Source organism: Euprymna scolopes, chromosome 32 (assembly GCF_053919585.1).
Source record: "Euprymna scolopes isolate OS-2025 chromosome 32, ASM5391958v1, whole genome shotgun sequence".
Lineage (NCBI taxonomy): Eukaryota > Metazoa > Mollusca > Cephalopoda > Sepiida > Sepiolidae > Euprymna > Euprymna scolopes.
The window spans coordinates 77,437,371-77,460,456 of record NC_136513.1 but is presented as its reverse complement, the minus strand read 5'-3'; the positions used below and the strand labels follow the sequence as shown (position 1 = coordinate 77,460,456).

At 31.6% G+C, this 23,086-nt stretch overlaps 1 protein-coding gene across 1 annotated transcript in view; it reads right to left on the bottom strand.

Moving 5' to 3' along the window:
* Positions 1-23,086, bottom strand: part of LOC145256447 (plastin-1-like) — a 158,745-nt gene that overhangs the window by 5,435 nt on the left and 130,224 nt on the right. Inside the window, exons 6-12 of the mRNA XM_080115375.1 lie at positions 19,292-19,477; positions 16,133-16,207; positions 12,976-13,186; positions 11,898-12,074; positions 9,504-9,602; positions 5,570-5,691; positions 434-577 (exon numbers count right to left, since the gene is read on the bottom strand). Of these exons, the coding sequence (XP_079971501.1) occupies positions 434-577; positions 5,570-5,691; positions 9,504-9,602; positions 11,898-12,074; positions 12,976-13,186; positions 16,133-16,207; positions 19,292-19,477 (1,014 nt within the window). The remainder of the gene's footprint in view (positions 1-433; positions 578-5,569; positions 5,692-9,503; positions 9,603-11,897; positions 12,075-12,975; positions 13,187-16,132; positions 16,208-19,291; positions 19,478-23,086) is intronic.

The following is a 23,086-nucleotide window of genomic DNA, read 5'->3' as shown; positions in this document are numbered from 1 at the left end:
GTCAGAAGTTTGAAACAATAAATGAATCGTCAAACTCTGAGGACCACGTTGAGCAATTTGTGTTGTTATGAGAGCCACATATGTTCTAATTTACTTATCTCCCCGTAAGGGCAAAGTTAGATATAAGGTAGCTTTTTCTCTTCTTTTTTTTGATTTGTGAAAAAAAAACCCAAAAAAACAGCTCACCAGAAAGGGATACTCTGAACGAAGACAAAAATAAAAAGGAAGGAAGAACAGAACAGCTGAAGTGTAGTATCAAAACAGATACTATATTTTGATCTGGAGTCAAAATTGAAGTCGTTCAATAAAATTATTAGAGAAACGTGCAACATACAGTTGTCATAGCACATACACCCACATAAATACCCTGGTATTGTTAGCAGCCATCTTCATGTTTTCGAAATTGAATTGGATAAATTATTTTTTTCCTTACCTCATCATTGTCCCCTTCTTTGACGAAGGAATAATTAATGGACTTCGGTCGGATAACCTCAACCAAATCAATGATGGCTTTGCCAGTTGAAAGACTCTGGTCACTAAAACTTGAGAATGAAGAAGTCTTCCCAGCTTCTTTGAGCTGAAAAAAAAAAAAAAAAAAAAAAAAAAAAAAAAAAAATTTTTTTAAATATATTAGTTATCTCCCTTATACCATCCAAAAGTAAAGAAATAATAAAAACTATATACATAGTGATTGATGTAGCGTTTTTTAAATAAATAAATAAATAAATGTAAAAAATATTAGTTTGAAGGTATATTTACTTTTCCTATGTACGATATTTGAAGATGGCTTTAATGTCTTCAAATGTTTTTTTTTTTTTTTTAAAACAGCCTATTCTATTAAATTTTATTGTTTAAATAGTTTGACTTTGCTTTTTTTTTTTTTTTTTGGCAAATAAAAGGTTGAAAAGAAATGTTTCACTCAGTAATGAGCTTTAGAAGATTATCGGGGAAAGAAATACGATTGGCAAACGATAAGCGTTTTATTATTTACTAGCGGGGGTGCCTGGCGTTTGTAGGTGTGTGAAAAAAAAAAAAAAAATGTGTTAGTAGGCCATGACGCGAAGGCGGAAAAGAAAGTGAAAGAAAAACTGAGCATTTATCAATGTGCGATGACACGAGCAAAAGTGTAAAGCATTCCAATTTAGCAATGTCAATCCAGGAGGAAAAGAAGGTGAAAAATAATTAAGAATCACGCAAGCACAGAAATGAACGCCTGGCTAGGAGCCAGTTAAACTTTCTGCTCTATTTGTTTCCACACAATGTTGGGGAAAACCAGCTGCCCCCCCCCCGCCAAAAGGGGGGAAGTCTGGCAGTGTCTTAATGAATAGCAATTGTCTGATATGAAGGGTTCCCTCCCCACACTGATCAAACAGCGGTCAGGAAGGCCAGGCTGTTGAATTTGCTTCGATCAGATCCACTTTATACTAAAAAGACAAACAAACACCAGGATTTTTAAAAAGTCAATCAAAATAAATATGGAGACGACGTCTGTTTTGGAATCATAGATATTTTAATCTAGGAAGCATAAGGAAATTTCTCGAAAATAGTAACCGACGTGAGACCCCCCCCCATCAAAAAAAGCCTTTTGCGGACATACACAAACACGCACGCCCATTTTGCCTTTTATATTATAGATAGTCGCCATTTAGAAAAATTACTCACAACATGAAACCTTGCCTCCCCATGTTAAGAAAGGGATTCTAAATAATAAGATTATTTAAGCATGGTACTTTCTCTGCATAAGTACAGCCTTTTTTTTTTTTTTTTTTACCCAGTACATCTAATTGGAGCAGTATTTCTGTTTTAATTGCATTTCATCAAGTTAAATGCAGATAAAAAAAAAACTATTTACAACTATTCACAAGATTACATTTGAGTAATATTTTTTTTTTTTTAGAATTCTAAAAGCAATATAAAAAAAATGTCAAATATTTTGGTGCTTCTATATTATAATAAAAAATATTGAATTTCAAGTGAAACAAATGGTACCTACGGAATTTTCATGTCACAGATAGTAGCATATCCAAAAATTATGGAAAACGGTAAAGTAGAAAAATAATTATTCATGAAAAACTGTTCCGATAAGGTTATATGATGAGTCTGACATATTGGTCATATGACGCAAACAAAAGGGGAAGTAACTCAGTTGAAAGCAAACAGAAAACAAAAATTAACATAATCTGAATTTTTAAAAATAACTGAATAAAAAAAAAAAAAAAATTATAAAAACTGAGAAAGTTTGGGAGAAATTGAAAAATTAATTATCTCCCCTGTTAACTCTTCAATTCAAATCGGTAGATTTTGAAACTAAATTGCTAGATTTTACAAATGTCTTTTCATGAATAATTATATTTCTACCTTATCGTTTTTCATAATTTTTGGATATGTTACTATTTATGAAATGATAATTACGTAGATGTCATTTGCAAGTAAATATTTTTTTAATGCATTTGAGAAAATTGGAAGATAACTTGAAACAAATAAACCATTTTTTAGAATGAACACAGGTGTCATTATTATTGGTGGTTACTTTTTATTTTATTTATTTAATCTATTATATATATATATATATATATATATATATATATATATATATATACACACACACATCTATGTTTACTTTTATGAGATGCGGACATGTATCTAAATATATATATATATATATATATATATATATATATATATGAGAGATGTTTTTGTTTTGCGATACGTTTTTTGAATGAATTCAATTATTTACGAAAGTGTATTTTTTTTTACCTAAATGTGAGTTGGGAATAATTTTCCCTTTAACCAATTTGGTACCCCCATATAGGGGCATATATATTGTTTTTAAAATATAATTATCCATTATTACTGAGTGAAACATATCTTTTCAATCTTTATTTAGAAAAAAAAAAAAAGAGCAAAGTTAAATTATTTAAACAATAAAAGTTTAATAGAACAATATACTCTTTTTTAACGAAGGCTGTTTATAAAAAAAAAAAAAAAAGAAACAATTTGAAGAAATTAAAGCCATACTTTCAAATATCGTAAAGAGCCTTAACTCTTACCGCTCATCCATCCCGCACGACTATTTGGATATATCGCGATTTACTTAGATGTTGTTTGTTTTTGCGATATGTTATTTTGAATGAATTCAATATATATATATATATATATATATATATATATATGAGAGAATATTTAAAACGTGATCGGGGTAAAGTATATAAATGGCATGAGTGCTCTCCCTTAGATTATCAGAGACAGAAACTAGTAAATGTATTAATCGAATAATAAATGCTGTATGTGTTTATATTTATATTATACTAGCGAGGGGGGGGGTACCAGGCGTTGCCTGGGTATTTGGAGGTGTGTGTGTGTTGGGAGGGGAGAGGTTATATCAAAACAACCCTGTTTAAAAAAAAAATGTTAGCTAGATGTTTGGAGGTATAAAAGAAAAAAATTTTAGTAGGAAGATAGGCTCGAACCCGAAACCTTAACACGAAGGTGGAAACGTAAGGGAAAAAAACCCAGACACCTAACCATCTCAGCCATGAGGGAAGAGGAAGCTGTCTTAATTTAACGTTTATAAACTGAAATTGACAGGTGCGAGAAAGTTAAGTCACATGATGTTTAATCTAGTTTTGCGCTGCAACCCAGTTTCTGTTCCCCCCACCCCACCCCATCATTCGCTTTTTATACTGAAAAGCGTAACGGAGACACAAATAGCGCGTAAAAGTCGGGCAAATTAAAAATAGCCGCGACCCCCGTTCTTAAGTTGCAGATATTATGATTTAGATAGCATATAAAACGTTTTAAGGAGTGAGCCGACTGAGAATGCCGTCGAAAAAAGCCTTTTGCGGACATACACAGAAATGCATACACACACACACACATTTTTGCTTTTATATATATATATATATATATATATAGATTTTATTTTGTATATTATTTATTATTCTAGCTATTATACGTAAATTGAGATCGCAAGAGATTATAATATTAAAAGTTTCTCACTATCTTATTTCATTTCACTTTATTCAAAGCCCTCAAAAAAAAAAAAAAAAAAAAAAAAAAAAAAAAAAAAAAAAAAAAAAAAAAAAAATCAAGAGGGCCCTTCCTGAGGTTTACTTGATCTTTACAAGTTGCATAGATATTCAAATATTCCATTACAATTCTCGGTACTTCTACACTATTGGGACGAGATTTCGGAAATCGTAAAACTGAATTTCACACGAAAACAATGGTATCTATGTATTCCTCATATTTTTAAGATGATTATATCGAAAAAAAACTACGAAAATCGATAAGGTAGAAAATTATTTATTAAAAGAAAATAAAAAAATAGAATTTAAAGAAAACGATCGTAAAACACAGGAGAGTTGCAAAAGGGAGGTAATTTTCCGTTTTGATTTAAAAAAGATGTCAGAAATTTTTTATTTACTAACACGATTAAAGTTGTTTTCTTTTAATAATGCAGTCATATTCAGGCAATTTCAACTGAATAATTTGGAAGCTACCATTTTAACTTATTAGAATTGAAAAAAATCAGTTGAAACCATTGTTTTTTTTTTATCTGAAAACTTCATTTATCGACTACAAAACTACAAAATCTCACCCCAATAACGTAAAAGCGCCCAATTCTCTTTTATCTCTCAAACGTTGAGTTAGTAAATGAGATAAGAATATTTATTTCCCACTCACTTATTGAACAGTTAACTACTTCTTTTCGTCTCTTGATTTAACTGGATTCTAGGACAAAAATTCATCTTGACATAACGAGACGTGTGAACGTATAATTGATTTGTGAATAGAACGGAGATAGTATGGCCACATCGTTAAGGGATGACATTACAGGTACGGGTCAAGAAGAGTGCCACCATAGTGCAAGTTAGAGGGGTGAGAGAAAGGAGATGGAAGAGAAGTTAAGATGATGCAAGGCAATTGTTAAAAGGTGAAGTAACGACGCACAGAGCGAACGCTAAATTTGTAACCACAGTACAGCAAAGTCATAGAACGTGAAAAAGAGACATTTATTCTCAAAATTATCAAAGACATTTCTATCCCGGATTTTATTATTAACCATAAAAATCAACATTTACTGATTTATATCTGAAGAATTTTGAAAAACAAAAATACAAAGATTTATAACAATTTTGTTTGTTTTTGTTCATATGTTACGTAAGTTCAATACCTTGGCATTGTTAAATGTCATCTTAGTACTCATGCACTTATTGATCTGTGCTGAAATAATAACATTATTTAAAAAGCCATTCTTAACATGGGGAGGTGAGGGTGTTTTGTACCTATTCTGTACTTTAACCTTACAACTGAATAAAAGACATATCATAAAACTTTAATTAAACTTGGAAATACGATTTAAAAAATAGCGCGGATCAGTAAGTGCATTAGCACCGTCATCTTTTACACTTCTATGTGTATGTATGTGTGTGTGTGTGCGTGCATGAGTACGTGTGAGTGTCTGAGTACATGTGTGTGTGTTTGTGTTGTGCGAGTATGTGTGTACGTGCATATATGTATATGTATGTGTCATACATAAGTCATTAAAAACTAGAAATTTTCGTACTTTCATGTTAGCCCATTCTACGATGTCTTTGTCGCTGATGTCTTTTGCCCCAGCGTCTGATGTGGTGGTCAATTTACGAAGGATAGAAAGTGTGTAGGCTCGCATCAATTGCCAAACAATGGCTGAAAAAGAGAAAGATGACAATATAATAAATCTTATCAAGCGATGAAAAAGTTTTTAAAAAAAAAAGAAAAAGAAAAAAGAAAAGAAAAAAACTAAAAAAAAAAGAAAAAAAAAGAAAAAAGAAGAGAAAAAAAAAGAAAAAGAAAAAAAGAAATTTAGGAAAAAGAAAAAATTTAGGAAAAAGAAAAAAAGACATACCATTTTTTTATGATGTTTGAAATTTTCTTATTTTGATTTCAATAATTTAATTTGCTATTTTTTTTCTGCAATAATTTATTTTTAGACTTTCATAAACAATTTTATTTTTAAAATAAAAACAAATAACATTTTTATAATTTCATAAACATATTTTTTATAAAATTTCAAATAAAATAAAAACTTAATTTTGACTAACCGTGTTATTTTTTATCTGTATAATTTTGTTAATTTTTATTGTATATTTTTTAATAATGTGACAACGACGACAAAATACCACATTCAATAAAAGTCTGATTTTGACAAAATAAAAATTTAGAATATTTTAACCATCAGTTTCACATTTCATTTTTATTCCTGAAATTAAATTTCAATTTTTGTATATGCATCAAGCAAAACAAAACATTCTGCCAGAAGAAAATCGCATGAGCCATTGTTTCTGATTTTATTTTTCCAAGACACACACACTAAAATTTATTGGGTCAAAAAGCAGAACGGTTGAGAAATGGCTGACATAGTTGAAAGCATTTCTTTTTTTCATCACAAATATGAATTTTTGACCAATCAGGGCTCGATTTAAAAAAAACAAACTTATTTTTTGCAAAACTCTGGGAGCCGCTAAAGAAATATAAAAAGCAAGAACTTCTCTCGTCAGAGAGGAACATCAGACGCCAGCAGAAAGAAAAGTCGCAAGTCGAATGCTTGCTGAGTGAATTCAATAGCTAAAATGACAGCTTTTCTCGCACGTCAAAGAACATTGCTTGACTCTTTCTCTCACTTCGCCACAATATTCTTTCTTTCTTTCACCTTATTCCTCCCTTCATACAGACTGTCACCTTTGCACACACTAAAAAAGTAATTTTTCTTTTAATGAAAATAAGCAAAAGTTTATTTTACATTATTTGGTAGTGTATTTTTTATTTATGCAAATCCTCAACAGACCGCAATGAATCAGAAACACAAAAAAAAAAAAAAAAAAAAAAAAAAAAGAAAACACACACTTCTTCATATTCACTCAAATATGGATGTTAAAAAAAAAAAAAAAAAAAAAAAAAAAAGAAAAAAGTAGCAAGAAACCAGGATCATATACTTCCTATTTACAATGCTTCCCCACGGGACAGAGTTAGACACCAGGGTCGTTTTTAATGTGGAGAAAAGGAACAAAAATAAAAATTGTCTCAGTCGTGAAGGATTTCTCCTCCACTGACAGAACAAAAAATTGAAGTGCAGCATCTGAAGAACAGATACTACACTTTGATCTTGTTTGAGCCTGCCTGCCTACTACCAATTTTTTTTTTTTTTGCTCCACACACACCTTCAAACAACCTGGCAACGCCGGGCACCCAGGCTAGTTAGAATACAAAAGTAAACTGTTTAAAAACATGTGAGCATTGTCTGAAAATAGCAGTTTTAATCATACCCAAAGCAGGCGATAGGATTAGTTGGCCAAAAATTTGTGGTGAGACAATAACAACTCTAAAGATGAGAATAACAGTCCGTAATAAAATGCACGAACTAGGAAGCCTTATCTCAAATATATTTTTGGGTACTTCTAGATTTATATTACCGTGCTAGAATAATAACATTATTTAGAAACCCATTCTTAACATGGGGGAGGGGAGAATATTTTGTAACTATTCTAACAATTTAATAAACAAAAATATAAAAATTGAATTTAACTTGAAAATACTATTAAAAAAATAGTGCGGTAACATAAATGCACAAGCACCTTTTTTGTTAAAACACCTTTTGCTCAAGTCAACATTGTAGATTATTCTGATTATCGGCCCGTTTGCATTGAATGTGGAGCCGCTTTTCGTCATTGGCCATGTCTCACTCCTGTCAACACTGATCCAATCGTGCGGCCGTAGCCAAGACTGAACTCATTATACAAGTTTGTGATGTAATTCAAATCTTGTCAGTAGCCGAATACTTGATGCGCCGCCAGGGATACGAGGGGTATTTTTTATTGTGACACCATCACTAGATGGGGTGCCTACCACGGTTTAAGAGAGTTCCATCTATCCTAGAGAGAAGGATAGACTGCACCAGTTTCTCAACCTTGTATTTTACCTCATGGTACATATAGTGCCCCGCCTTTCCAAATGGCCATCCATCTGGTACTGGCCAGGCTCAACGATGCTTAACTTCGGTGATCTGTCGAGAACCGGTGTCAACGTGATTGTGCCATATAATGGGGCAACACTTATACTGTACAACTTACGACAGGTTTTTTTTTTTTATTTATTTTACTTAATTTTTACGAGATCAAGGGAGCTAACTCCACACAAAGCTAACACTTGATTTCATTTTCAGAGACTATGTTATCTTGAAATCATTCTTGAGGTTTCAGTTATAATTGCTAGCATGTATCTCCAAACTAATTATAACCTGAAACTTCTTAAGCCTAACAGAGCAAAATCATGATATTGGAATAAGGTTTGTTGGTTGTTTTTGTTTTACGGCATATCAACCCTTTTCGGGTTATTTAATGCTGAATCCAAAGATTTTTAAGAAAAATTTTTTTAAATAGAATATATTTGTTGTTTTCACGTCGGTTTCTATTTAACCCATAGTTGGGACCCTAACAGGTACTACCACTCCGGGTCAGAGTGGACCTGGGAGCAATGGTAATTAAAGAGTGGCTCCATACTCCCCAAAGACCACAAGCTGGGGCCTCACCACTGGATATAGTTTAAGGTCACATCCAGGACCCCCATTGAAGGACTTTTACCCTCTGCAGGGGGGCAGTCGGCATATTCTAATGACCCACCGACAGGGCCTTGGAATAAGGATTCTAGACAAAAAACACATCCAGCAAACACACTTGGTTTTGTGCTTAATATCCTGGAAAAAAAGTAAATATAACTTAGTTAAAAGTTTTGTATCATTAAGTCTTAATTTTAAGGCAGACATAAACGTAGTGCAACATTAATTTCTTTATTGCGGACTAGTATCTTTTAGTCGTTTCACAATGTTTCGGCCAACTATTCCTCTGGCCTTCGTCAGGTGGTTACTGCGAGGGGATAGAAACTCTGAATCTCCTAACTGCACCCTCAGCAATTACTGCCTTCCATAGTTGTTGTCAGCTCACCACGTTTTGGCCAACTAATCCTCTGGCCTGTTTTGAGTAGGATTGAAACCGCTATCTTCAGATAATGCTCACCTGGAACTGTAGAGATTCAACGTCTCTATCCACTGACAAAGGCCGGAGGAATAGTTGGCTGAAACGTCATGAAACAACTAAAAGATGAGGATAAGAGTCCGCAATAAATAAATGAATAAATAATACAAATTACTCATCTCAATAATGAATTCCAATTAATTAAAATAATGTTTCGGGAATTAATTTTACCTATTCTGAGATGCATAGTTTTCTAGTATATTGTTATGGAGTAAGCTAGTCGTGAATAAATAAACTTACGCAGAGACAGTGCACTGGTTTAATTCTACCTCACCTTCTGACCTTGTGTCACATCTTCCTACTGTGTGAAGGAAGTAAATATTGTGATTTGTGGCAGTTATAGCCTCAGAATAATGATGTGCACTTTGGAACATTTTTGCCAACTATACACTGTGTTGGTCTTGATTATTATAGCAAGGTTATAACACTTACCTAAGGTGAGAACTTTGTTTTGTCCAATGTCGTGGCCAGCAATACCAACAACTGAGAATTTCATCTGTTTCCCAAGATCCACAACGTAATTGCAATTTGCTGAGAGAGAAACAAAAAAAAAAAAAAAAGGAAACAAAATTAACTGAAAATTCTCATAAATTTTTTTTTTTTTTTTATACAAAATGGAAAATCCTTACAGTTAAACCACTTTTGCACTACTAAAAAAAAAAAAAAAAAATTCTTACAAAACAGCTGTACAAAGGGCAAATGACATTGACAGTTCAAAATAACTTAAAAGGAAAGAAGGAAAAAAAAAAAAAAAATTTTTTCACTATTAAAAATACCAATACAAACAATTATTTAAAGTCAGCTAACATACTTCTTAACTTCTGGCGTAGCACTACTGGAAGTGGTGACGAGGCAAATTCTTCACTTTTGTTTTTCAGTATTTCTATTGTAAAGCGATTTATTGAAATAAAATATAAGAAAAGGACATTATTAAAAAATATACATTAAAAATTAACAGATAAAAATAATAATTAGCCTCTAATTTGCACTTTTTATAAGAAAATTAAAAAAATTAAGTATTTTTTTTAGAAATTTTATAAGTATGTTTATAAAATTATAAAGATAAGTTGTTTTTTTTTTTTTACTTTTAAAAATAAAAAGACAAATTGTGTTATTTCCATCTGCATAATTTTGTTAATTTTTATTGTATACTTTTCAATAATGTCCTTTTCTTATGTTTCAATCAATTACTTCACAATAGAAATATGAAGAAATTTGCTTTGTCACAACTTCCGATAGCATCCATGCCAGGAGTTAGGAAGTACGTTAGCTGACTATAACCAAACTTTCTTTTTTTTTTTAATACAATCTTTATAGAAATATTAATTTAATTTTTGTTTCACAAAAATTAAATTAATATTTTTTTGTACTACAAAAAAAAAGGAAAAAAAAAAATTTGGTGTTTATTTTAAAACTAAATTGCAGAAAAATCTATGTATATAACTGTCATAGAACAAAGATATCATATTCCAAAAATCAAGTAATCATCTTTTACAATTTTTCGTGATTTTAATAGGAAATTGTATCCATTATAATGCTGATTTTGATCTTCAGAGTTAGAATCGAGTTGTCTACCCCTTATTTATAAAATGGCAGATCAAAACAATGTCTCGCTTAGTCATAAAATATATATTTCATCAATTTATGTGATTTTTGGAATATGGCATTTGCGTTCGATGACAGGCACAGACGTTTTTTTTTTAAAGATTTTTTTTTTGTATTTTGACTTTGAATTCTAAATAAGTACCAAACTTTCTTAGAAAAAATTGTAAAAAGAGGCAAATGCTATTAACAAATCAAAATGATAATTTAAAATAAAAAAAGTGAAATATAAATTTTGGGTGTTTATACGATAGAATTTGAACAAGACGTAACTAACTGGCCATTCGGCTTTGCTTGGAACATGATGTCAGCACCGAGCATTGCTGATTATCAAAAGGTAACAATCATATTTAAGGATAATACAGAGGGAAACATTTAAGTATTATAAAATCACCAGAAAAAAAAATACATCTGTATATATATATATATATATATATATATAAAAGCAAATAGTTAATAAAACATGTTAAAAAAACACTTTGAAAAAGAGTTAAAAACATATTTAATCTGAAAAGGAAACACTTAAGTGGATAGTCCTTAATCTGCGGAGTTTCGAAGAAATACTTTTCTTCTCATCAGAGGGTAGGAATTAGCAAAATGCGGGATCAGATTTTGCATACAAAAGTATTTGATGAAACAACAAGTAAGTTAAAGATCTTACTTGATAACAAAAAGTGAAGCAGAGGGAATATGATGAAGAAAAAGGTGATTTCACGTGAATGGATAGTCTGGTGAAATTTAATTGTAATTTTATTTCATATATATATATATATATATTGGAAACAATGCGGAGATAAGCAGAGAGCACATACAGCAACTGGTATTTCAAAATAGTCATCTATTTAAGCACTGATTGGGCTCAATAATGCTTGATGTAGAGTAGAGGGCCCATGAATCAACATATGTGTATGCATTTTTTATGCGTGGCAATTACAGAAAAAAAAAAAAAAAAAATACATTTTACTAGTTTGAGAGAAAGAGTTTCCTTCATCAAGAGATGAAACAACAAAAAGCAAAACAAAACAAAAAAAAACAGAAATGAAAAAGGGAGAAAGAAAAAACAAAACAAAACAAAAGCAAGCAAAAAACAAATAAATTTAAAAAATAAAACAAAAACAAAACAAAAGAAAAAAGGAAAATAACCCCCCACCAAAAAAAAAACCCAAAACAGAACAGAAAGAAAAAAAAAAAAAATAGAACCCACCAAAAAAAAATTCTACTTACAAAGTTTCTCGAAGTTGCACTTCATTTTTTGGAATTGTTTGATAACTTTACTCCAATTGACGATTCCCGCGCGAACAATGTCAAACAACTGAATAAGAATAAGTCCATCTGTCAAATCGCTGTACATGTTGTAGACAAACGGATTTACTCCCACACTGTTCATCCAGTTACGATAAGCTGGAAATAAATGAACGGAAAAAGATTGTAAAGGAAGCAGAATGAATTTGCACTGAAAAGCTATCATCATCATGGTTATCATTATTATCATCATCATGGTTATTATTGTCATCATCATCATGGTTATTATTGTCATCATCATCATCATGCCAATCATTATTATTCCTATTTATGATGTCTCCCCATGAGACAGAGTTTGACACCAGGGTCGTTTTTTAATGTGGAGAAAAGGAACAAAAATAAAAATTGTCTCAGTCGTGAAGGATTTCTCCTCCACTGACAGAGAACAAGAAATTAAGTGCAGCATCTGAAGAACAGATACTACACTATCATTATTACAACTATCATGATCATTATTATCATTCTCATTATTTTTAATGGAAACAATTTGTACTGAAAAGCTATTATCCTTGCAATTATAATCATCATCATTATTATTACGGCTATCGTGCTCTATCTTCACAAATTGGGTCCTATCTATCATTATCACTCTCATTATTATTTTTAGTCTTTTGATCTCAAACTGGAGACGTTTTGCAAATGACTTCCAACTTTTCCTGTCATTTCACAAGCACTGTCTACTAGGATCATATTATCATCTACTGATCCCCTTCAAGCAGTCCACCACATGGACTCCAGCCATTCCTATTAATGCAAGACATGTTTTGGAAGGTTTCCGATTACTGATGGTGGATGATGTCATATCAGCAGAGACATCATTGTACGGCATTTTAATGGAAATGAAATTTGTACTGAAAAGCTATCATCATCATCATCATCTATTTGCTAACGTTATTGGATCTGGCACTATTAAAGTAGAAACGTATCAAAGCACGTATTCGAAATTTAGATCCCCCCAGTTTACAAACAAATTTTATCTGCCTTTGATGAAAGCACTTACTTTTTTCTTCCCTCGTTTCATCAATGATTTCGTATTCAACATCTGTGAGTGCCTTGTCAAGAGCCGGGTGAGTGTTGAAGAGATTGGCAACAAAGGCCAGATTCAGCTTGTAGTTCGGGTTGACCACATCATTGGGGGTCAAGAAACTGCGACAGCCAATCTTACTAGCTTGCTGTAACATTAACTCGGCCCGACTGGTAAGGTTGTTCACCTGGTGATATGAGAACAGAAAATATTAAGATGGTCTACTCAATTCTGCGAAAAAAAAAAAAAAAAAAAAAAAAAAAAAAAAATAGAAAAATTTGAACGATGTAAATATCCGTGATGGAAAAAAATATTGTACACCAAAATCACATAAATTGATAAATTAGTTTTATTTTGAAATACAAAAATTTTTAAGCGAATTTGAGTTTTTCCAATAGACTCTGCCACCCATGTTAAGAATGGCTTTCTAAAATCTAGATTTTTAAAATGGCATTGCAAGATCTTCACTATAATTCAGCAATAAGATTTGAATTTCTTATTTAAAAATAAAATAATTTTATAAATTTATATGAATTTTGGAATAAAATATTTTTCTCCCGTCGCAGTTACATACATCATACATATTTTTCTTTCATGGAGAGAATTCTGGACAAGCACCCTCAAAATATCTGATATAAATAAAAAAAATATATTGTATTAGTTTTTTAAGATTACAAATTACAATTTATACAATGCTTAGAGAAAAAAAAAAATCAATTACACACAAGTCAATCACAATCTTGATTAAAACATCTGAAAACCAGAAGATGTATTTAATTCTTATTCATAGTTTATGAAGTACATCTTACACATGTTTTGTTGAATAGCAAAAGCCCACCAAACAACTAAAGACAAAAATATATTCCTCAGAAAATAGTTGGAAAGTTTTGATTTTTTTCCCCTTTGGAATGGAAATGATTTTACATATATACTAGCGAGGGGTACCCGGTGTTGCCTGGGTGTTTGTAGGCGTGTGTGAAAAAAAAAAAAACAAAGCCTTTACGACGCGCAGTTGGAAAATAGTAAAGTTAAAAAAAACAAAAACAAAAAAAAAAAAAAAACAAAAAAAAAAAACAAAGCCTTTACGACGCGCAGTTGGAAAATAGTAAAGTTCAAAAAAAAAAACAAAAAAAAAAACAAAAAAAAAAAACAAAGCCTTTACGACGCGCAGTTGGAAAATAGTAAAGTTCAAAAAAAAAAAAAAAAAAAAAAAACAAAGCCTTTACGACGCGCAGTTGGAAAATAGTAAAGTTCAAAAAAAAAAAAAAAAAAAAAAAAAAGCCTTTACGACGCGCAGTTGGAAAATAGTAAAGTTAAAAAAAAAAAAAAAAAAAACAGGTGCGCGTTTTTGATTGACGTGACGGCAATAGGTATTCAGCAGTTAGCATTTTGTGCGGGACAGTTTTTAATGAGGTCAATAAATCGGTTTGTTTGTTTTTAAAATCCCGAGCTACTGTCTGATATGACGAAGTCGACATTGACCAAACGTTACTTAGCTCTCTAGAGACCACTGGCTCTGGGCCTGTGATTAGAGTCGAGTTTCGCTTTTTTTTATACCAAAAACCGAATGTAACGCGTGCCGATGCGGGAAATGCTAAATAATTAACGTTTGAAAGTCAATAAAATTAAATAGACAGGCGAGCTCCGTGGTTAAGTGTGAGATATTACAATTTATAGATGATATAAAAAGTTTTAAGTTGTGAACCGAGCGAGCGCTTCTCTGAAAGAAGCCTTTTGTGGAACTCGAGGAAAAGCGTACATACATACATACATACATTTTCGCTTTTATATATATATAGATATATATCATCCAATGAGACTTTTGCTGTATCACAGTTCTTTAGTGTGGCTAGACTAGCAACTGCCTCAAGCTAAGATTGAAATTCAACAGCCTCTCTGCTAAGTAGATTGGTGAAATTACAATGATCAACATTGTTCGAGCACAGTAAGTTGCATTTGTTTACAGGAAGAGCATTGCATTATATGATTGGTTGTTTTCTTATTTCACTCACTAATATGCTCAACCCAAGAAAAGGAATCAAATAATATAAATATTCTATGTTAGATCCTATTGTGATAAAGAGATTTGATTTTCATAATTTTATTTTATTATGCAATATTCTGATCTTTTTCTTGTTGAATAATCTCTGACTGTTTACTATGTATGCTCGACAATTTGGCATGCTCCTCAGTTCTTGCATCGATTGCCAGTAGTGTTTAGGTAGAACGCTAGCCTACGAAATCAAGAATGACTTTAACTGGATTATGATTTCCTCAGCATGAAACACTAGTGTTTGGGGGTATTTTTATATATGTTTATATAAAAATGTTTTTTTTCTTTTTCAAAATTGTCAATTAATTTGAAAAAGAATCTTTTTTTACCTAAACTGGTCAGAAAACAAAAATTTTGTTTGCATTATGAAAAAGAAATAAGTACAGGGTGTCTAAAAAGTCACTGAAGAGTTGAAAATCTTTGTCATTAATGATTATTTTTTTCTCTATTTCAGATATTTTACAGATGATATTTTGGAAATTAATTAATAACTATAGCATTGAACAACGTAGACAAGTTGCAAAATTGTTTTACCAAAATCAGGGGTCAATTGTTTTGACTCAAAGAGCTTCTCAACAGCATTTTCATGTAAAAGATAGCCCAAGTCACAACACAATTTGAAACATTGTGCAAATCCTGCAGGAATTAAAAGAAACATCAGGAATGAAATAATGGAGCTAAATCGCAATCCAAACATTCTGCAATCTGCCATGAATAATGTTTTGGAAAGAACACAAATATGCGAAATTGAAAATGGGTGACATTTAAAAGACATTTTTCATAAATAAAAATTGTTTGAATCTTGCATATTTTTTTAAAAAATTCTCAATGTCTTAGATTGTTAAAATTACAGAAAGATATCAAAAATAAAGAATCTATTTAAGTTCAAACCCTCCAGTGACTTTTTTTTTTTTAGACACCCTGTATATAAGATTGCCAAATATTTTATGTCAGCGTTCTTTGGGACATCACTATTATTGGAAGAATTTCATAAAGATAAAAGGGTTGGAAAATACTAAGATATATTTATATAGCAATGAGCGAGAAGAGAGATGAAACTAGGGAAGATGAGAGACTTACTTTCAAAGGGTCAAGTACGACTCCGGCTTCAGGTGGAGCAATTTGATGCAGCAAATATGTGTAAGCTTCAGAATCCTAGAAATAAAATAAATATTGCAAAACATTTTATACACATTGTCATGAGTGCATATCCCTTATAAAAATTATGACATTTTCTTTTTCTTTTATAAAAATGAATAAAATATTTACTTTATAATAACATACATATATTATTTTATTATGTATTATAATTATTGTTATTATATAAAGTTAAATAAAAAATATGTACATTTTATCTTTAATTAATCTATCTAGAATAATCTAGAAGAACTTTCAAGGAAACACGAAAGTGTTCTTTTTTTTCACCATAATACGAACAATCTAGAATAATCAGAAAAATCTGTACAAACGGTCACACCGCTCACAATCAAGTTAGTTTTGTAAACCTAAAAGTTAACAACTTGTTTAAACTCCGGTAATGTTTCTAGAATGTCATTCTAGCCAAAAAAAACTTCAAAAAGGTTAGCATGAACTAAGTAATTGAATTTCGGATAAATACAAAGATTTCTCTATAATTTCTCATTAACCAAAGTCTTATATTTTCAAACTCATCTAATTCATTTATAAGCATTTGATTTCGAAGTTAAGAAGAGTTGTTCCCCTTGCACCCTACGACGTTACAGGCTGAATATTAACGTTCGTTCAAGTAATTTATTTGACTACTAGACTACCCGTGACCCGTTGGGTCAGTATGTTATATTAGCTATGAAATTAATGCATGAGCGTAAAACTTGTGACGTAAAGAAAATATTTTTTGTGACATAACAGAAACATTTCTATGAAAGTATATTAAAATGAAAAAATATCGATAGATTTATATGAGTCCTTCTGTTTATAATTGTTTATTTTTGAAAAAAAACAAAAACAAAAAAAAAAGAAAAAAACTTACAGCCAATGAATTAGAAGTGATTTGCCATACTTATAGGTAAATGTGCACTGAACAGATACCATAATACTTCAAGTTAAATTCAAATTTTGATATATCTTAATTAAAACACACACACAAAAAAAATAATTGGGACACTGAAAATGTACACAGTAAAACAATACTTTTATTGTCGTGTTGATTATTTTTAATGCAAATTAAAAAAACATTTTCGGGGTTATTTATGTTGGTAGTGTAGAGGAAAATGTATGACTTTTTTTAAGAAAAGTGTATTAAAAAAATGGAAAATAAATTTAAAAAAAAAAAAAAAAAAATGAAGGCGGTGAGTAAATCACCCTTGTAAAATGCTCTTATGGTTGTCAACGGGTTAAAGTAGATTTATTTGTAAGAAAATTGCGTTAAAATAACTTAAACGTAATATGGAAATGAACGATGTAAAAAAAAAAATGCAGAAAGTATTTACAATTGTTTATTTGGATAATTTAAACAAAAAAAAAACAGTTGGGATGCTGAAAATGTACACAGTAAAACAATAAAAAAGAATTAACAAATATCAAATATAATACTGTATTTAAAAAAATGATTTTTGGTAGTAAATTAAAGAAAAAAAAAATGGTTACTGTTAACTTTGTACTCATTTTTGCATTAAACAATAATCCCTGTTAATCCCTAAATATGCATTAAACAGATACCATAATATTTAGTTTGCTGTACCTTATCAGAACAAAGATCCATACAAAATTTCAGGCAGTCCAGTAGTTTTTGAGAAAAAGTGGAATGGATGGAATAATAATTGGGCACTAATAACTACAATGACATTAAACTATCTCCAAATTAATTCACTACATTTTGCCTGAAGCCAATCCATTTTCACTGGTTGGCAGTTGAGTCCTTAGCTTACTGTTACCATTCCTGGTTCCAGAGTTCAATACAAAAGGCGCAAGGAACAGCCATCAACTCTTTATCTGTCCTCACTGTTTCTATCAGTCTTCAGTCGGCTGCCTCTGTGCTCTGCATGATTGAGTCGATGAGATTGGCATTATTAACTCGTGAATGATTTCTTTTTCAAAGCATCAAAGAAAGTGACCAAACTAGCAAATTTTTTTTTTAAGAAGAGTCTTTGTGATGTTGGTGGTATTGCATCTCGCACGGATGGTGCGATTTGGAATTCGGTCGAAGAGATGGATGAGCCGAAGGTGTTAAGATCTTCTTACAACCGTACAGCAGTATTGTGCACACCATTTTCAACAGCGTCATGGTAGAGGAAGTCAAGCAGTTCAAGTATCTTTACAGCTACAGGACAAGATAAGAATTGCAATCCGTATTAATAATGCAGCCTTCTGCTGTCTCCAAAGTAGATTATGACCACCACAGGAAAGAAAACATGACTCTTAACACTAACAGGTTAAACAAAATGAAAGTCAAGTAACACAAAAACCCAAAACGAAACTTTTACCTTTACCAAAAAAAAAAAAAAAAAAAAAAAAAAAGATGCTGTTCATTAATTCCAACACTAATCTTGACTTGTGGCCCTAAAGTGGGCTTCTCATGTACATATCTAAAAGATTATAATTTTTCATGACTGAACGATATATTTAGCAAATTAATTCCGATTTCAATCACAAATTCTTTCGAACTGAAAACAAAACACATACTCGAGTTGAACTCCTGTCAAACAAAAAATCCATCCTTTTATACTGCCACCTTGGACTCTAGCACCTAAATTTGGATACTTGTATTAAGATAAGACCCTAAATTTAGTATCTCGTGTACAAATTGCATGGAATGCAAAAAAAAAAAAAAAAAAATATTTAAAAAATACAGTTTAGAAAAGTAGACAGACACTCGTTTCCCTTATTTTGTCCTTTAGTCCTCACGTCCCATGGACAAAGTTTCTGACAAAGAGGAAAGAATTGCTGTTTTCTGAGTCAAAATCTATCCATCTAACACTTATCATTGGGGAGTTTTTGACTGAAGTAGTATTTTCTATTAGCTCCTTACATCAAGTGGCTTCATGCCTTGTCTGGAGAGATTTCTATGAAAAGAAAACAAATAGAATAAAATTTACTTAAATCCTAAAAAAAATAATTTTTTTGCAAACTTTTCCATGGTGGCAATCTTGAGTTTGAACCTATTAAATGGACAAAAAGAAAAAAAAAAAAAAAAAAAAAAAAAAAAAAAGAATATGCTGAAAAAAAGTAATTAAAAAAATAAAAAACACAGGTAATAATCACCTTGATGTCTTCCGTAAAGTTGTTGATTTGTAGATTTGTACCAGCGTTACGAAGATGATAGTTGACCCACCGGATGAGGATTTGCTCTGGGGTCAATTTCTGCATGTCTTCTGGACTTTCTCCCTCTTCCAAGAGCACCAAAAGACCCGGGTTATGCTTCAAATCAATATCACTTAGCAAACCAATCTAGAGGAAGGAGAGAAAAAAAAAGTAAAAATGACAAAATTAGAACAAATACAAACTTATTTTTTTTAATTTTTATTGGAATCTTTTGATGAATCATTTGTGTATTGGAATCTTTTGATGAGTCATTTGTGTATTGGAATCTTTTGATGAGTCATTTGCGTATTGGAATCTTTTGATGAGTCATTTGTGTATTGGAATCTTTTGATGAGTCATTTGCGTATTGGAATCTTTTGATGAGTCATTTGCGTATTGGAATCTTTTGATGAGTCATTTGCGTATTGGAATCTTTTGATGAGTCATTTGCGTATTGGAATCTTTTGATGAGTCATTTGTGTATTGGAATCTTTTGATGAGTCATTTGTGTATTGGAATCTTTTGATGAGTCATTTGTGTATTGGAATCTTTTGATGAGTCATTTGTGTATTGGAATCTTTTGATGAGTCATTTGTGTATTGGAATCTTTTGATGAGTCATTTGTGTATTGGAATCTTTTGATGAGTCATTTGTGTATTGGAATCTTTTGATGAGTCATTTGCGTATTGGAATCTTTTGATGAGTCATTTGTGTATTGGAATCTTTTGTGTATTTATTTGCAGACTGTTCGCCTCATCTTGGATTTATAAGACCAAAAAAATCCAACCTTGATCGAAAATCAGGGTTCATGGCACAATAGATAGAGGTGTTGAGTCTCTATGGTTCCAGGTAAGCATTGTCTAAAAATAGCAGTTTTATATATAAAAGCGAAAATGTATGTATGTGTGTTCGCTTTTTCTGTGTGTCTACAAAAGGCTTCTTTCAGAGAAGCGGTCGGTCGGTTCACAACTTTTTAAAACTTTTTATATCCCATATAAATCGTAATATCTCACAGTTAACAACGAAGCTCGCCTGTCTATTTAATTTGTTCGATTTCAGGAAGATAAATATTCAACATTTGTCGCTCGCTGCATGTGGGTTAGTCTTTTTCCTATATAACATCTTGGGGGGGGAAAAAAAAAAAGCGTTCAGCAGTAAATACTATCCTGCAGTCAAACTTGACCTCATTAACTCATTAAAAGGGGCACCTGTTAAATCCAAGTAATTAAATAAATTCAAACATGTTTCCGTTAGCATCTCGCGGTGGGGCAATGGTTAACGTCGCACGTTTTTTTTTTTCCACACTTTAATTTACAACTTTGCCTCAACGGTTTGGGTTTGATCCTCATACTTACTTTTTTTTTTTTATCCCCCCCCCCCCCCGGAGTTTCCACACACACCTCCAAACACCCGGGCAACGCCGGGTACCCCTTGCTAGTCCTACCTAAAGCAGGCCAGAGGATTAGCTGACCAAAATGTGGTGAGACAACAACTATGGAAGGCAGTAATTATTGGGGATACAGTTAAGAGACTCAACACTCTTATCCTGTCATGGTTAATCACCTGAAGGTCAGAGGATAAATTAGGTGAAACAACAACAACAAAAAAGATGAGGATAACAGTCTGTAAATCTATATATCTACTAGCATTTCAGCCTGGCGTGGCCCGGGTGTTTGGAGGTGTATGTTGAGAAAAAAAAAAAGAAAAAGCGGTCAATTCTTTTAAACTTTGACCCCTATTATGTCCCCTTAACATTGTTTTGGACTCAAATCAAGTTATTAAGTTATATCCATGTCCAAGGAACCTATATCTAAAATTTCAAGTGTTTAGACCCACAATTGGCGGAGGAGTTTGGTAGAATTCTCAAAGGTCAAATCGTTGAACTTTGACCCCTTGCTCGGGTGTTTGGAGGTGTATGCTGTGCAAAAAAAGCAAAAAAACAAAACAAATGGTTAATTTTTTAAAACTTTGACCCCTATTATGACCCCTTAAAATTTATAGTTTCGGGCTCAAATCACTTTATTAAGTTAGATCCATGTTCAAGGAACCTATATCTAAAATTTCAAGTGTCTAGACCCAAAATTGTCAGAGGAGTTTGGTAGAGTTCTTAAAGGTCAAATCGTTGAAATTTGACCCCTTAACAGCCAAATTTCTGGCTGACACCCGTCACATCGATTTTCCCAAATCTCAGTACCCGGTATTTCAAATTTCGAGTCTATAGACTAAAAATTGACAGAGTTATTGCGTAGGGAAATGTACACAGACAGACAGACACGTTCACTTTTATAGATATATAGATAACAGTCTGTAAATCTATATATCTATAAAAGTGAAAATGTGTGTGTGTGTGTGTGTCTGTGTACATTTCCCTACGCAATAACTCTGTCAATTTTTAGTCTATAGACTCGAAATTTGAAATACGGGGTATTGATATTTGGGAAAATCTTTTTAATCGGGTTTCGGACAGAAATTTTGCTGTTAAGAGGTCAAAGTTCAACGATTTAACCTTTGAAAACTCTACCAAACTCCTCCGCCAATTTTGGGTCTAAACAATTGAAATTTTAGATATAGGTTACTTGGACATGGGTCTAACTTTATAATTTGATTTGAGCCCAAAACAGTAAATGTTAAAGGGTCAAAATTGATCCCTGTGGTCTAACAAATAAGTCAGCCAATTTTTGGTCTAAACATTTGAAATTTTACATAAAAGGTATTCAGACATAGGACAAGCTTTTTTTAATCTTTTTTTTTTTTGCTGAAAATTTGGCTTCCAAGGGGTCAAAGTTCCAAAGATTTGACCTTTGCAGTTTCTATTAAACCAATTTTTGGTATAAACATTTGAAATTTTACATAAAGGGTATTCAGACATACAACAAGCTTTTTAATCAGTTTTCGGGTGAAAATTTGGCTGCCAAGAGGTCAAAGTTAAAAGAGTTGACCTTTGCGAACTTTACTATACTCCTCCGCCAATTTTGGGTCTAAACACTTGAAATTTTAGATGTAGGTTACTTGGATATGGGTCAGACATTTTAATTTGATTTGAGCCCAAAACGATAAACGTTAAGGGGTCAAAATTAGGGTCAAAGTAAAAGAAAATTTTACCTCTGCAGTCTCTAGCAACTTTTCTCTATGGTAGTTAATGAATCCTACTATATAGAAAGGCATTACCGTACATATGTACAATTTGTAATATATACATATGCATATACAGTTATTAACAGTACATAGGGTCTGTGCAAAGCCGGGTGGATCTGCTAGTAAATAAATAAAAATACAAATTTTTACAAACAAAACAATGTCGCAATAGAGAAAGCTCAGGAATAGGAGTAGCCAATGTTCAAAAAAAAGTTAAATTCAAGAGAAATTTCCAAACTGGAGGAAGGGACATGATTCCCTGTGCATGGGGAGAGTGTAGTATAAAAATTAAATACAACTTGGATGATGCATTAATGATAAGTATTAAAAACATATCTAAAATAATTTGATAAGTTGAAAAATGTCTTCTTAGTCAAATATCAAATAGTAAAATTTGATTTTCTTAGTAAAAAAGAAACAAACTCAATTTACATGAATTTTGGAATATGATATCTTTGTTCATGACATCATAAAGATTTGCTTGTATTTTTATAAACAAAATAATTTTGGGGGGGATTTGTACAATGATGTACAAACCTGCCTTATTCAAAATTATTATTATTTTTTTTATTTATTTTTTTTTTTACAAAGATGTCACCACTTATGAAGGCCTGGAGGCCA